This window comes from Ambystoma mexicanum, chromosome 6q, assembly GCF_040938575.1.
Source record: "Ambystoma mexicanum isolate Mex_15411 chromosome 6q, UKY_AmexF1_1, whole genome shotgun sequence".
NCBI lineage: Eukaryota > Metazoa > Chordata > Amphibia > Caudata > Ambystomatidae > Ambystoma > Ambystoma mexicanum.
Window position 1 is genome coordinate 30,559,536 of NC_090937.1, and position 17,373 is coordinate 30,576,908.

The following is a 17,373-nucleotide window of genomic DNA, read 5'->3' on the forward strand; positions in this document are numbered from 1 at the left end:
TTTCGTCTCAAAAATTCGCCATTGTGCATTTGTGACCACAATGAACTCCGCCCACCCTAAATTCCACCTCCATGACCCGCCCATCTAGGGCCCTTAGTCAGGTGCTGCCCCCTGGGCCCTTTGCCTTAAATCTTCCCCTGAGGGGCCTACCTGCACTCGGCGGATTGGAGGACTAAGTCATCATTCTTTGGTTGTTTTAATGAGTACCGCAGGAATGCCGTTATCCGTAAGCTACATATCTGCACCTCGTACCCTCAGTATTGCATCTTTGCAAGTATAGTGCTTCCAAATCACATTAATATGCCTAGTATTTTGTGAGTTACCTTAACAAGTGTTAAATCTTAGTTTCACTTACTACCGTCTTGCTTTTCCGGTGGTTATAGTGCGTGGTATAAATATCCTTTAACATTAACAGTACACAACAAACCTAGTTACCAAAATGCGGTTGATCAATTGGTTGTAAGGAAAGAAATCTACAAGAAAGGCATAGATAGCCCTATCCTGCCACCAGGCGCTCTACGTCGGCGCTGCAGTTTGCTTTATTAAATCCTTTTAAATACTCGTCTGGTGTGAGGTTTTAGGCAGACTGGAACACAAAGCCTTAGTTGCGAGAGCCTGCGCGGTCACACTCACAGGACACCCATGTGCACAAAAGGTGTGTAGTGCATATTATGCCTTTCCCGTCAATCTGCACTGTAGTTCGTGTAAAAGCGCCTGGGTTTCTTTCCATAGGTCAGGTTCTGAAAACTCCCAAAATGTCCAGGATCGACCTGGAGGTCAAAAGAGTATCGCCGACAACTGTCCCTATCTTGAGAAAGACAAGAGAATGGCTGAGAAGGTCTGTAACATAATGTTAAGCTTCGAGGTTGGAGAATACATCCGTGGACCTTCGCCTGCCGAGGATGACTAAAGACTAATAAACTCTACACATATACATACTCTAACACAAGTAAAGTTACAAGATGAGAGGCAGCCTACTGGGTTGTTCTAGTATTTTTGGCATCCCTGAAAGCACTATAATTCTAAAAGCGTTAGAAATTTGGAAAAGATGTGAACCTGTGAAAAATTCAGATGTTAAGGACCGAAATGTTGAATCGCTGGAAAACTGAGAACCACTAGGGAACGCGCGAGTGCCAAGAAGCAAGGTCTCTGAATCCCTCGGACATGAAATAATTAGGAGCATCGCAAAAAGAAAACAATACTCGGAGGACCTGCAAACACATGCAAAGGTGAATTTTCTAAATTGAATCTACAAAGACTGGATATTCTCATAACCAGTTAGTTTTTTTTAATAGAAGGTTTTCATACAAAACCTCGAAAAATATAAACATTCGTAGCATACGTTGAAGTTTTTTCAATGACCCACCACACTACGCAACCAGAACTGAACCCGTGCACTGCTCAAACCTTAAAACATGCCATCACCCATGACACTGCAAATAGTATTATGGCATACGCACCCCCGGTGAGAGGGTGGTGATCCCTGCATCTCCAGTGAAATAGGTGCCTGGCAGGAGGTCAGCGCAGCAATTAAAACACGGCCAACACTTACCTCACCCGATTGCTGCCTGTGTTGGGCCACAGCCCGGCCCTTTTTCAAAATCGAGCCGGGTCTTTAAGTGGGCATGGCCTAACAGGCAGCATTCAGGTCAGATAAGTGTTGCCTCTTAATTGCGGCACCGACTCCTCGCCAGGCCACGCCCCCTAAGAGCCTCGGCTCGAGTTTCAGGCCACTTAAGGCCCTGGGTGACACTGAGAGCGAGTCCTTTTGGATATTGGCATGCTATAGTGTTCTTAATCCATCATTCGCTTTATTCAGCGCATCAGACTCGGTGATCCTGCAACGCTCTTTCAGGGGAAAGTATATGAATCAGTAGTGAAGGAGAGCAAAGAGAACAGCTTTTTCCCGGACCATCTAAAACCCAAAGCTCTTTTCAAGATTAAGTGCAGACTGGCAACGCTTCTAGGAATCCACAGTGTGGGGTAACCTTTCTGTGCCATCTTGCCATTCTTTAATTCCTAATGTTTTAAACATTCTGGCCCGAAAATGTAGGCATTTCTGACCAATATTTAGTGGACACTTTTACTAAAACACAAACCAAAAAAAGTTATACGTCTAATATCTAGTGGTAAACAAGAAAAAGTGTTGGCACTTGCCTTTGACTTTAGCGATAGTGTCTTCTCCGTTATCAGGCTCCTGCTGGCTGGGTTCCCCTTCTGTGGCCTCTTCAATAGTGTCCTGGATGATTGATGGGCTCCCTGAAGCCAGGCGCATAAAATATTCCTTACTGTCGTAGCTTAGAGTTTTCCGTAGACGAACAGATTTCTGGAGGAAGACGTACACAAACACATCTTGCAATCATGTATAGTTTGACTTAAACATAATTTAAAAGAAAATGCTTACAATGTTTGGTTGATCACTTCATGCAAATGAAGCTGTCAAAAGAATACAAATAGTACACAGCCTGTTAATGGAGATGGTTTACTTCAATTAGCCAGCTTCTTTTTCGCAGGGCACATTTTAATGTTACGTTGAGTGTTGTAAAATAATTAGCACCAACCTCACCATCCTTTATATTCTCAGGGACATACGTATATAATCCTTTTATACTAATGAAGCAAACGCCACTGCTGTAATAAAAACTACCAGCAGGTGACTTCTGCTTCATTAGTGCCAAGGGCAGAGATTAACACGAGCACAGGAGGCTCGCTCATTTCACAAAATGGATGCCTCCTAGTGCTTGTTTTTAAAGGGTTTTAAACATGATTTGTGTCAAAATTTACACAGGAAATTTCAATCAAAAAGATGTTTATTGTATATTTTTTATTACTGCCCTTTTTTAAAAACCAAAACGATTATGAGCGCACTATTCCTTTAAACTACAGTCAGCAATGGCTGGCGTTGCTCAAGCAAACTTGCACCTGATAATATGACTCACACAGGCACCAGAGAGGGTAGGCAGAAAAAGAGCACAGAAAGAAAGCTCAGCAAGAGACACACACAGACCGAGCTCAGAAGGGGGTGGGAGGGGAGAGAGAGAGAACTAGATTAACATATGATACAGACTAGATACAACCAGTAATATAATGTATTTTAATGGAAATGACATTTGATTTTAAATACAGCTTTCATTCATTCTTGCCCCTTGCAGTGCCACATCGTGCATTAATAAGCAGTCTTGGACATAGACTAACACTTTCGTATAAAGGAACATCTTCAAACAAAGCACTCCGCCTGCAGCGCAGAGCCTTTAACTAGTTAAATGTGAAAATATATATTTTTTAAAATAGCATCCCTCAATCAAGTGTATGTGATGAATCTTCGTATCTGGTCCCTTCTCCCCTGGGGGCTGGGGGGGCAGGCAATGCCGCTCCCCGTAATCCCCCTGAAGGTGGTACTCAGCAGGAGGATCACATGGGTGGGGATCCCCCCTATGGGACTAGGAACGACCTGGAGAGAATGCATTATTCCTGCCAATCACCTGACCCTAGACCTCATACCCACAGTAACCCCACCTCTCCTTCACCTCACCCCTCTCCACCGCTACCCTCCTACATCATGTACATTTGTAAGTCAGCAAAGGTAGAAAGTACTGAGACAAGGAAGATCTCTAGTGAGTTAGCACATCACCACTCACTTAGTACTGAGATGAGGAGGAGGCGCGGAGCAATACTGAATACCTATCAGAACCACTTTGACCATTCTAGTGGTCCTCGACAGCTGATTAGAAGAAACTGTTCTCAAACTGAAGAAGGGCTTGACAAGGTGTCAAGCCCTCCTTGCTGGAGCCGTGAGAGCAAGCACAGACCAGAAATGCAGACGGAAGCCCACAGGGATGCCGAGAACAGAAGGAGAGAGTCCCGTCCAGGACATGAGGACCACACGGCCTGCAGGTGGATGAAGACACCAGGCATCCCTCAGACCCGAAAAGCACACAGAAAGGAAAACACGCTACCCGGGAAGGAGAGAAGAGTGTGTAGCTGCTGCAGAGAGAGAGAGAGGCTCCAGAATGCCACTGGAGCCCTGCAATCGAGTCCAGCTACCCCGAAGGACCAGACACCTGCACAGATCTCACAGTAAGGTACACAGGTAGCCAAGGCGGTGCTGGATGCTAAAGGAGGTGGTGGCACGAGCTAAGAGGCCCGGAAAGGATGGTCAGGGACCCTGAAGCAGTGGGAGAAACACAGAGAAGTACATGGACTTGTGCTAAGGCTTGGCAGGAGAGTGAACCAAGCCTACAAAGTGGGAAACTAAAGTCGAAATTGCAAGTCTGGGACTCACACCCAAATAGAAAGAACTGGAAGTTTAATAGACAGTTCATGCAGTACTTGGCAGGCAGGTAAACCAAGTCTGTGTGGACCAACCACAGCTTGGGGAGTGCATAGTGGCTTTTCTCTGGCGCAGTACATGGTGAGAGGAAACCAGAGGTAACAACCAGGGTCTGGCACCTGAGGGAACTGAATCATGAGCTGGGGAAGGGAGACATTCCCCTCACCAATTGAGGAACTGTATTGAAAGCCTGAGGAAGGCTGGGGAAGAACAGCTGAGGAGTAGTTGAAACCACACTGGGAAAACTACCAAGCTAAGAACTGCCTTTTGTCCAGGGGAAGGGAGTCATTCCTCTGGATCAAGAAGACATCCCTTTTGATTGAGTTAGCATAGAGTGTAAGGGACAGAGTTAGGATTCTGACATTGGCACTTTTGCTTTGGACATTCTGACACTAGTTATTTTAGTTGAGGCAGGGAAACCCTTCTACGAGATAGGGCGAGATAGGGTTTTCTTTTCTTTTATAACCTTGAATAAAAGTTTCTATCAATCAACATGATCCCTTTGTCTCAAGAGTTTTACTTCTTCACCCTTACAAGGAGCAGCCTAGACCGTCATGCCAAGTTCAGCTTGCAATCGTAATGGTTTACTAACTACCATTCACGTTGTGTTGCACACTTTATTTATTCACAATATTTGTGAAAACTTTCCAAGATCATCGGACAGGAGCAAAAAAACTGGAACATCCAGAAGTTGGAAAATGAAATACAACCACAAGAATTACGGAATTGTGGGAGGACAATGGAGAATGCTTGGTTGGATGACCTTGCTTTAGAAACTTGCAAGATTTCAAGACAAAGTTCTGATTTGATCCTCAGAGAGCCATACCCACCAGCTACAGTCATTTTATTAGCTAAATACAAGGGCTGATGTAGAACAAGGTTTAAGTTACTTACCTGTAACTATTGTTCTCCAGCTTGGGTCTGGCATTGATTCACATTCTCCTGAATATTCCCTGTCGTCAGGCTTGGAATCCTAGGTAAAAGAAAACACAGTTTCACTTTCACTTTAAAACTGTATTTCTCCTCTAAATCAATCACTGTCCTCTGGGTCATAATGCCCCCATCCGATGAAAGTCCTCTCCCTAAGCTCCACCCCTGGTGGCCATCTTCAGATTTGGTAAGCATGTCAAGAGGCCGTATGACCCCAATAGGAGCCACAGAGGGGATGGAGGGAGGGTTTGCATGTGAATCCATGCCAGACCCATGCTGGAGAACAAGAGTTACAGGTAAGTAACTTTAACCTTCTCCAGCATTGGGTCTGGCATGGATTAACATGCTCATGAATAATGATTACACAGCAGTACACAGACAACCATGGGCGGTGGCAAGGCTCAACAGAAGCAATAAACTCTCACCTCTGGAACAGACTCACTTCAAACAAACAGGTTGCCTAGCACCGCTTTGTAGACTCTGGTCTCCTCCCTGGAATCGCTTTTGATGCAGTAGAACCTTGTGAAAGTGTGTGTGGACCTCCAGGTAGCAGCCCTGCAGATGTTGAGCAGGGGCGCACCAGAGAGATTGTCGTTGCTGCAATTGGCTCTGGTGGAGTGGGCTTTTTCGGCGGGCCTGGCAGCAGCATGCTAGTCAGTCGATGACAGTGCATGATGCAGCCAAAGAGCCACCTGGAGATGGAAGCCTTCTATAAGGCTTTTCTGTGATTTACAGGTCTAACGTTAATGAACAACTGAGAAGTCTTCCAAAAGTTCTTCATATGTGCCATGTAGAACTTCATGAGCAATGTCCAGCGAATTCAACGCCCTATCCGCTGGCGACGACGGATTCGGGAAGAAGACCCGTAATACCAAAAGGTTAGTTGAGGTGGAATTCTGACGGTACCTTTGCCATAAAGGTGGGGTGTGTACGCAGTACCACCCTTGAAGCGTGGAAAGACAAGGCTGCTTGCAAGACAGGGCCTGGATATCCCCCAACCCGCCTGGCCGAGGTGATAGCCTCGAGGAAGGCAGTCTTCCACGATGATAGAAGCTTGAGCGGGACATGATGCATAGGCTCAAAGGGATCTCCCATGAGTTTAGTTAGGATTACCTTGAGGTCCCAAGCCTGGGGAGGAGCCTTCATCAGCAGGAAAGTCCTGAAGAGCCCCCCCTGGAGGAACTCCTTGACACGTCTGTGCAACCACAGAGAAGGTCTACCCAGAGAACTAGTGTAACGGGATATGGCGGAGAGATGCACCTTGATAGAGGAAGGAGCCAATCTCAACTTGGCCAAGGAAAGCAATTATGGTTGAAGTTGCGGGGCACTGACACGCATAGGGGTAATCATCTGAGCCGCTACCGCGCTTCCATTTATGGCCGTAGCAATTTAACATTGACAGGGCTCTGGCCCTGACGAGGATGTCTTTACATTCCGCAGGTAAAGCAAAACCTCCAAACTCTAGGGCTGCAGGAGCCATGTCATCAGGTTCAGCGACTCCGGGTTGTGGTGCAGAATCACACCTGCCTCTCTGGTGAGAAGGTCCGCGAACAGTGGTACCATGATGGATGGGACCACTGACGGACGCAGCAGGTCTGGGTACCAGATTTGTCGCGGCCATACTGGGGCGACAAGTATTATCCTGCAGTGGCATTGTTTGAGTGTGTTGATCACACGTAGCAGGAGTGGAAACTGAGGAAAAGCATACAGGAACAGTCCCTCCCACAGGAACGAGAACGCATCACCCATGCTTCTCAGCTGAGGGAACCTGCTGGCGAACTTCTGGCGCTTGGAGTTTGCTGCCGTTGTGTAGAGATTTATCTGGGGTTGGCCCCATTTGTCGAACAGAAGGTCGACCACGTCCTGGCTGTTAAGACAGATTTCTGAACTCTGTCCTGGCGGCGCAGAAGTTCAGAAGGCCAACCTAATTACTTGGAACAGGGTAACCTCTGGACAAGCCAGACCAATCAGGGTAGTGATCGCGGTGGTCAAGACTAGGTCTCAAGAGGGGTGAGGGTGACTGAAAGCCCGCAATGAGCACACAAAGCAAGGACACTTACAAATTACTCCAAACAGGTGTTATATTAAAAATATATACACATTTATTCCAAGGCCTTTGCAACAATGACCGTAGCGAGAAATCACAATAAAACTCTAGTAAACCAACACATACCAAACCAATACAATATATATACAAATACAAACGAGTCTAAAGCGTTAGATGCACAAAATGTGTAGTCCACCTAGAAGGGGAGGAAAACAGGCAGTGCGAAATAATGATTAGACCCAGTCTGCCTTCAGAGGCACCTAACTAAAAGGAAGTCCAAGCCCTACGAAGAGTGGAGCCTTGTGCTCAAAAGTACCTGCACACGCTGGTGCCAACGGGCAAAAAGGGGAGTCTCTTCGAGGGAATCGGGCAGTTCAGTTTGGTGCACAAATGAAGAAGAACAAAGTTCCGTGACTCAAGCGCAGCCTCCACTGTGGGCAGAAGCAGAGCGCGAGTACGGAAAGGCGTGCTGTTTTGACACAGCGGGGAAAAGCTATGGGCTCCTGCAGGAGGGCGACCAGTTCCTAGCTATGCTACTCACCGGTCCCCGATGCAAGCAGACCCAGGCTTCTCCGCGTCAGTTTCAGTGCTGACAGGTTCCGGGGAGCAGGGGACGTCTCGTCGTTGTGTAGATTCTGCAGTAGCAGAGTTGAGTTAAAGATGTCCCAAACGAAGTGAACCCGCACAGATTGTTACCACAGCAGGGCAACGGAGCGGCCGTGTGTATCTCAGCCAAATGTACACTACTCACTTCAGACCTGGGAATGCCAAGTGTACGAATCGTGCGAGAGTGACAAGGGCTCGAAATACAACACAACCTGGCGGCGGTTACAGAGCAAGACTCCTGGGTAGGCTGGTCAGTCTGCTGGATGGCCCAGAGACACTTCCGAAGGCTTACGTGCAGGAGATGGTGAAGATGCTGAGAATAGCTATCCCCGCTATTCCAAGGGTCGAAGTACCAGTACAGGCCTTCAGGTTCGATCAGAGGGAGAAAGGGTTTCACAAGGCGACAGCGGTGCAGAGGAGCAGTCCTTCAGCGGGTCACCAGCGATTCCTCAGTTCAGCCTCGTGGTTGCAGGATACTTGGCTCCTGTATTCCCTTGTTCGTGAGAACTCAGGAGATCGACATGGTAGTGGCGTTTCCAGCCCCCTCTTATCCTCGGTTCCCTTCGCGCCAAAACGGAGGGGACCCAATGGGAGATCCGCTCATCTAAACACTCACACCATACGTGGACCTAACACGGACCACGGTGGTCCCAGGCATTCACACCACACTAGACTCTCTGGCACCCAGGATGTGTATTGGGACCAGACATCCCAGCCCACATCCTGGAGGCACACACAAGGCCTGTAGAAGCCCGCAAAAGCATCTGTGTTTCGCGGGAAAGTACATGCCCAAATAAGGAAGGCCCCGGGTCGGCTCGACCTGGGGAAGGTGAAGGGGGCAAGACGGTCAGCGGACAGGACAAAGGAGCCTCGTGGTCTGGCCATTTTGGGAGCCAGGCCATAATTTTGGGCTAAGCGCGAGAAACGCGCTTAAAACGCCAAAAGGAGCTAAAAAAACACAAGAAACGATCGCTGCCACCATTCCCATCCGTGATTCACTTGCACCGATCAGTTACAATCCAAACAGAGTATCTAGGGCCTGTAGAAGACTATAGACCCAAGAGAGCAGTAACTTAGCTTACAGTGCACTCTTGCGTCATGTTGCACGAAAGCTGCAACATGATAAAGAAACTACGGAAAACAGCATTTCCCAGTACTGACTGTCTTAAGGGCATGTGAGTTTCCCCGTAAGAATGGAGCGAAAGCCCAGAGGAGTGCAGCAGAAGGCTGCACTTCTCTGGCAAAGTCTAGATCATGGTGAAAACAACAGCAAAAAGTTTAGGGGTTGCCACATGGAAGGAAAATTACCCACAATTAAGAAATCTTTCCTAACACTGGCGAAGCTCCCACTCGTGGCAAGAACACAGCTCCCTGCTGAGCGAGGCTGGAGTGGTGTTTTTGAAGCCCACCATGTGAAAAGGGACGAGGAACATGTCCTGACGAATTGCTCAGCGCCACAGATCCTGGGCCTCCTTGGAGAGGGCCAGCAAGAGGGTCCCTCCTTCCTTCCAGATGTAGAACATGGTGGTGGGGTTGTCTGTGAAGATCCTCACCACATTGCCCCTCAACAAAGGAAGAAAAGACTTGAGGGCCCAGAATACGGCCCGAAGTTCCAGGACATTGATGTGGAGGCCCTTTCCTTCCGGTTGCCAGAGGCCTCTGGCGTGCAACTGTCAGGTGTGTGCGCCACAGCCTTCTAGAGAGGCATCCATGGTGACTGTCTCCTGGCAAATTAGAACATGAAACAGAGTCCCCTGGACGAGATGCGGACGTACGCCCAACCACTTTATCGCATGACGGAACTCCTTGTTGAGGGAGAGCTTGTCCGCAAAGGTCCCCAATACGTGCATTCACCTCACATCCAGGAACTCCTGAGAGGCCTCATCTGAAGTCTGCAGAGGCGGACAAGGCTGATGCAGGAGGACATCATGCCCAGCAGTGATTGGTTTGGCATGTACCATTGCCGTCTGTGCCGATGACAAGCGCTGTACTTTCCCTTGTATAGCACCACCCTCTCCTCCGAGAGGGATGCCAAAAACAGTACTGTGTTAAGTCTGGCCCCCAGAAACAGCACGTTCCGAGATGGCATCAAGCAGGATTTTGGATAGTTTATGGAGAACCCCAACTCCGACAGCAGACCTACAGTCGTTGATGTGTGCTTGCTCGCCAGATCATGTGAGAGGGATCGTACGAGCCAATCATCCAGGCGAAGATGCACTGCCACTGGGGCCAAGTACTTTGTAAAGACCCTCAGAGCCAATTTTAAGTCGAAGGGCAGAACCTTGAATTGGTAGTGCTGACCCTGAAACACGAATCGTAGGAATTTGCGGTGTTTTTTGTGAAAGGGGATGTGGAAATAGGCGTCCATCAGATATAACGTCAGAAAATCTGCTTCCTCCAACTAGCCGAGCATGTGTTGTAACGTAACCATCCAGAACTTTTGGGACTTTTAAGTACTTGTTGAGACGACGCAGATCCAGGATTGGCTTCCAACCTCCTGTTTTCTTTCAAACCAGAAAGTATCTGGAATATACTCCAGAGCCCCAGAGACGCTGGGGGACGGGTTCTATTGCCCCGTTCTGTAACATGGCATGCACCTCTCGCAGAAGGTGTGGCTCATGTTTTTCTTGCTGAGGCACTTGTGGGATACGAGGATACCTGCACTGGAGCTCCAAGGTGTGCCCCTGTTCGAGCGCATCCAGCAGCCATCTGTCAGTGGTGATCTTCCACACGCTGATGAACTTCAGCAGCCGGCTTCCCACTGGGGTGCATAACTAGGGGCCCGAGATCACGGCCGATTCAGGCCTGCTTGGGGGTCGGGCCATGCCCTGTGGCGCGGACGCTGTCCTCTGCCACCGTAAGCTTCAGAGCCACCCCTGTATGCCTCTTCAGTGGATGAGCCTGAAGGCTGTCGGTACGGGGCAATATATCCTTTGGAAGATCTGACAGGCTTTCCTCTGGACGAACAAAAGGACAGCGGATGATGTTGCAGGGTTCCCAGAGAGCGCACCGTCTCCACATTGGTCTTTATGGCTTGTAAAGATTCATTGACAGCCTTGCTGAAGAGGTTTTCACTGCAGAACGTCATATTCAGCACCTTAGCCTGAATGTCCTTAGGGAAGTTTGTGTCCTTCAACCATCCTTGTCGTCAAAAGGACACGCCGTTCCCAATCTCACGGAATCCCGTGTCCACAATGTCCACCTCCACTGTAATGGCATGGACCAAAGCTACCTCCCCCTCCTGGAACAGCTCTAGTGCTTCGACCTTCTTGTCCTCGGGCAGGAAGTCTAGAATAGGTCCCAACTTGTACCATAGTTACCGGTCATATTGGGAAAAAATGGCCAGGGCATTAGCTGCCATGATGGTAGAGGCTGCTGTATAGATTATTTTCTTGCCCATTGCGTTCAGCTTCTTCCCCTCCTGGTCCAGAATTACCATGGGCTGCCAACGATGGCTTTGCCGATACGCCTCCTGGCTGCAGCTGAGACCACCAAGTCGGGCGAAGGCTGAGTACGTAAGCACCTGGGAGCTGAATGTGGTACTCTGTACTTCTTCTCCAGCATGTCACACTTGGGCGAAACTGTACTCGGGTTCTTCATTAGCGCAAGGCCCTCCTCTCAGATATCATCCAGGAAAAGAATGGACACAATGGTCCTTCTTCTGGACTCGCCCGCTGGTACAGAAACCCTTCCTGCTTAGTTTTCTCACATACTGACTGAAACGTCCGGGGGGGGAGGCCCCATGGGTTTTGTCTGCATGTGGTGTTTCCACGTCGGCTGTCACAAAGTCAGCTTCCTCATCGGTGCCTGTAGCCGTAGTAGCCGTATCCGTGCCTGTGTCCGTGTGCAGAGCCAGAGCTTCGGGTGGTGTAAGGTCACAACGTGGCAGTGGTGACGGAGGGGTCGGTTGACGTCGAGGAGCAGCACCCCCCTTAGACTTTCTCTTCTGACGAGGAGGGCTCAACCTCTGAGGCTCCTGTTGTGGTGCAGGCTCCGGTGCAGAGGGCATCCTCTGCTGGATCTCTGTGACCAGTGTGTCTAGAGCCGTCAAAATATCCAGCGACATGGCCCTCAGTTTAGGGGTGAAAGGAACCAGTGGTGTAGGGTCTTGACTGATACGCCTCCTTTTGCGTGCAGGGGACTTAGGCTCACCGACCTCAGATTCTCCTCCTTCATGGTCTGTATAGTATCAGGCAAATCATTGGTGCCGTTGTCAGAGCTTGAATAAATCTGCTCCGGTTTTCCTGGAGCAGTACGTAGGTCCACATCCTGTGGAGATTCCATCGGGTGCATCTTGTTCTCTCTTTCCTTCTCCGGAGGCTTCTTAGATGATGCGGTCGCAGGGCCTTTCCCCATCACTGGGGTGCCTGCTGCCTTCGCTGCTGCCTCCAGAGCTGTATCACGTCTCGCGGGTAAGGAAACGTGGGGGGACAGTTATAGGCACCACCTTCACGGACCTGCTCTAGTTCAATGCGGTCGGGGATGTGCTTGTCGAGGCCTTAGTCGACGGGGCCGGCGTCTAATCGGTTGACTTGGAAGGCTGAGAGGCCTTCGTTCGTTGATCAGCGGACAAACCGACGAGGGAGAAATCCGTAGAGGAACCGTCAAAACTCAGTTTGGACAGGGTTAAGGACTTTCTCTTGGAAGAGGCTTCTCATCAGCAGGCTCACCGTGGCGACTGACTGATGGTGATCGCGCTCTGCCTGACTTAGGACTTCCATCAGCGGCAAACCCAGCAGAGCCAGCATTGCAGAGCTTGGCCTTCTCTTGGACCCCCATGGGCAGGGCATCCTCAAAGGATCTGGACCTCTTCACGGAGGGGGTTCGCTCCTCGGACCTTCATGTCCTGGGTGAGGCATGACCCATGCTGTAGAAATGCTCTGTATACTGTACACCCCAGTTTAAAACATATCCATGCTCCCAAAGATAGCCAGGGTAATTCAGCAAGAAAAGATGAGATGTAATTGATTTTTCGATGCTGGCTACCACGAGAGCCATGCCATGCAAGGATAATTGCAGCGGTAGAAAACTGCATTTAGCGACTCTAGTCAAAATAGCATTATCTCCATCAAATTGTGATAAAACTATTGCCTGTACTGCTAAATGAAACAGGTCAGGAGGAACATAAATGTGCATTTTAAAAGACACTTTCTGGTCTAACCAGGAACCCAAACATTTGGCCACTGGAACTAACAAGGGAGAAACCCCAGCTGATTTCAGATGAGGAAGCTACAACAGCACATCTGGTACTTTGTTAGCTGGTGCAAATAAGATAAATCACACTCCACCCTCTTCCTGATTTGAATGTTGCCATAAGGGAGAAAGCTTCGGGCTACTGGTCATGTGCTCAGAGGGGAAAGAATTGCACATTTCCTGTTGTGACCGTGGAGATGGAGTACACTAGTGGCTCATGACAATTATCCCATATTTTACATTTATCATACAGGTAAACGTGGGTGACTCTGCAGGTTGCCTCTCATAGTACATAAGCAGAACAAATGAAGTTTTTGAAGGATTAACCGCCCTACTCATTGGGCTTGCTCTCTGCTGTGCTATGCAGTATTGGAGGAGGACTTCTAAAAAAACGAACAAAAGTAAGCACACGAAGGAGAATTTACTCATCCCAGGGAACCAGGAAACGTGGGGAGGAAGAGGGGTGGGTCTAAAATGGCAGCAACAGGTGTTTCTGAGCAGTCACATGGAGAGACTCTTCAATTGGAGGCCATAAAGACCTTGCAAACTACTTTGCAAAACATTGAGGGATAAGCTACTGCACTGATGCAGAGAAACCCTAATAAGACAATAGGAACTGCAGAATAGACTATAAATAAATATAACTCAGTCAAGGATAACAGGCATCTGTCTTTCACTATGCAAGACAGTCTCTCAAGGAAGAAGAGTTCAAGTTTTCTCAAAATAATGTACACTTTTAGATTGTGACTTAATGGATTTTTCCAAACAAAGTTAAATGTTGATGAGCCACTTTAGCTAGTAAGCCTTAAGCATAATTTGTTTGGTTTGAAATTATCCCCCTAACTGATCAATGGAGTTTGGCTGGTGATATTACGTTACCGTTCCCGCTAGAGAGAGGGGCCCATCACGGATGCCAGCTGGCTTTTGTTTTCCATCTACATTAACATTATCATTGAGGAATTATGCCTTAACAACTTTAACTTTCCACGTTTGGGGAAGGACACATTTCCAGCTTCATTTTTTGAGGATGATGCAGTTCTTCTCTGTACCACTCCTTCGGGTCTAATATTATCTTGGTCTTGTTTCCACAAGAAGTGTGTGGAGTTAGATAGAATAAAATTTAAGAAAAACAAAGGTCATGGTCTTCTGCCCTAAAAACACGCCAAACAAACCCTTATCCGTCTATAGTGGGAGGAATAAAATTAGAAGGAGTATCATTTTACAACTATTTGGGAATTCGATTTGTGGATAGGGTTGTTGGGTGTTTGGGCATAAATTGTGGTTCACTGAAGAAGGTTTTCTTCACACAATGTGGTGGCGCAGTTGGACCAGTGTTGGAAGTTTACAAAGCCCAGCAAAACCCACTGCACTTTATGGGGCAGAAATTTGGGGTGTATTAATAAAATTGAAAATAAGTTTATAAAAAGTATTTTATTTCCCCAAGGAGCCCCAACAGCCTTGGTCAGCATGGAGTGTAATCTGTGCCCCTTGGAAAAGGAGTTTGCTAGGAGACCAGTTTTTTATTGGTTCAGAATCTGGGGCAATCCAGCATTGGGTACATTTCACGAGGCCCTCCCTCAGGTGATGGAGCTGGAAGGGGGAGGTGTCCCGCGTGGTTTACTCATGCTAACAGCTCTCTTGCAGCCCTAGATCTAAAACGTTACTGGCTGAACCCCTCTTTGATTACTAAACCTGCAAAACTAGAGTTGAAAAAAGCCTGGGCAACCTTGAGGACTAATAACATTATAATATTATATTTTCAAGCCAAAATAATGTTTGACCACTAGCACTTTATTTTGCTATGTTATTAACCAGCATTAGCTTAAAATGACAATATTATCTATAATTATAGATATTTCTCATATAATAAACAGTAATTTCTTCCCCCTCGTTCTTGTGATAGTTGAAATATGGACTGATCTTTGACAAAACTTGGCATAAAGTTTCCATTTTACCAATTGGATTTTCATCACTATACTGAACCCTTGGATAAAATGAGAAATTTCTTTTGAAAGAAGGAATAAAAAGAATATTGGGTGAGTCAATAAGTTATATATTTAGTAAAAAATGCTGCAAAAACTGTCTTTCCAATCTGGAATTTGCAAATGTGATACAACAGCCCCTTGCTGACTTAAACATCTATATTCACTATCTTTTCATTCTTTTTTTTCCCCTTTCTCTCAGAATATCCTTTTCTCTCCTGATGAACCATTGCTACAAACAATGGGGAAGGAACAAGTTACTTACCTGTAACTGTTGTTCTCCAGCATGGGTCTGGCATGGATTCACATGCTCATGAATATTCCCCGTCGTCAGGCCGGAATCCACGGTATAGAAAAAAATCAGTATCAGTTTCGTTTCTGATCTGTCTTTCTTAGTAGTAACCAATCACTGGTCTCTGGGTCATACTGCCCCCAGCCAATGACTGCCCTCTCCCTAAGCCCCGCCTCCGGCAGCCATCCTCAGATTTGGTAGCACGTAAAGTGGCAGTATGACCAAGTGAAGAGCCGCAGAGGGGTAGGCGGGAGGGTTCGCATGTGAATCCATGCCAGACCCATGCTGGAGAACAACAGTTACAGGTAAGTAACTTGTTCCTTCTCCAGCATGGGTCTGGCATGGATTCACATGCTCATGAATAAGAGAATACATAGCAGTACACACATGCACAACCACGGGAGGTGGCAACAGGCTCAACATTAAGCAATACAACAACTCAACATTAAGCAACTCTTACCTCCTCACCTGGCTCACCTTAGGCGAACAGGTTGCGCAGCACTGCTTGGCCGACCCTGGACTCCTTCCTGGAGTCCCGATCGACGCAGTAGAATCTTGTGAAGGTGTGCGTCGACCTCCACGTCGCAGCCCTGCAGATGTCCAGCAGGGGCACACCAGACAGGAACGCCGTGGTAGCAGTGATCGCTCTGGTCAAATGGGGCCTCGGACGGCCGGGCAGCTGTCGGTTTGCCAACCGGTGACAGTGCATGATGCAGCCGGAGAGCCATCTGGAAATGGAAGCCTTCGAGAGAGCCTTCCATTGATTCACAGTCCCAAAGTTCACAAACAGTTGTGACGTCTTCCGAAAACTCTTTGTGCGGTCCACATAGAACTTCAGCGCTCTAGCTACATCCAGCGAGTGCAAAGTCCTCTCGGCCGGCGACGAAGGCGACGGGAAGAAAACTGGCAACACCAAGGGCTCGTTGAGGTGGAAGTCCGACGGCACCTTGGGCATAAAGGATGGGTGTGTCCTCAGCACCACCCTCGTGTCATGAAAAGTCAAGTATGGAGGCTTGCAAGATAGGGCCTGGATCTCTCCCACTCGCCGTGCGGAGGTGATGGCCACGAGGAAAGCTGTCTTCCACGACAGGAACTTCAAAGGCGCCAAAAGTATCGGATCGAATGGGGCCCCTATGAGCTTGGTCAGCACCACATTAAACTCCCACGCCGGGGCAGGAGCCTTCACCGGCGGGAATGATGGGAATAGTCCCTTCATTAATTCTTTCACCAGGCGATGAGACCACAGGGACGCCCGTCCCGTCGTCCTGGTATATCAGGAGATTGCAGCCAGATGTATTTTGATGTAGGCGTGAGCCAGTCCAGCTTAGACCAGCGACATTAGGTACGGCAGTACTTGAGGGGCCGTAATCCGCAGAGGGTTAATCTTCTGTGCACGGCACCAGACAGAGAACCTCTTCCATTTATGTCCGTAGCAGTTGAGAGTTGAGGACGCCCTGGCCTTTGCAAGAACCTCTCTGCAGTCGGCCGAGATGTCGTACCCTCCAAACTTTAGTGCTGCAGGAGCCAGGCCTGCAAGTTCAGCGACTCCGGGTTGTGGTGAAGAATGGCGCCTCCTTCTCTGGAGAGAAGGTCTGCGTCCGTCGGCAGCTTGACTGGTGGGGACGTTGACAAGTCCAGAAGGTCCGGGAACCAGATCTGCCTCGACCACGCCGGTGCGACGAGGATCATCCTGCACCGGGACCTCTTGAGCTGGTTGATGAGCCGGAGCAGCAACGGCAGTCGAGGGAAAGCATAAAGAAATAGGCCGTCCCAGGGGAACGAGAAACCATCGTCCATGCTGCTCGGCTGGGGGAACCTGCTGGCGAACCTCCGGCACTTGGAATTCGTCGCCGTCGCGAAGAGATCGATGTGGGGTTCGCCCCATCGTCGGAAGAGTCGATCCACTTGATCCTGGCGTAGTTCCCACTCGTGGCACGAGCACAGCTCCCTGCTGAGTGAGTCGGCGATCGTGTTTTTTATTCCTGCCAGATGA

At 48.5% G+C, this 17,373-nt stretch overlaps 1 protein-coding gene across 5 annotated transcripts in view; it reads right to left on the reverse strand.

The window, feature by feature from the left end:
- WDFY3 (WD repeat and FYVE domain containing 3) overlaps positions 1-17,373 on the reverse strand; it is a 2,538,776-nt gene that overhangs the window by 707,644 nt on the left and 1,813,759 nt on the right. For all 5 annotated transcript variants that reach the window (XM_069630405.1, XM_069630406.1, XM_069630403.1 and 2 more), the window contains one exon: positions 2,158-2,326. In XM_069630405.1, coding sequence (XP_069486506.1) covers positions 2,158-2,326 — 169 coding nt within the window. The remainder of the gene's footprint in view (positions 1-2,157; positions 2,327-17,373) is intronic.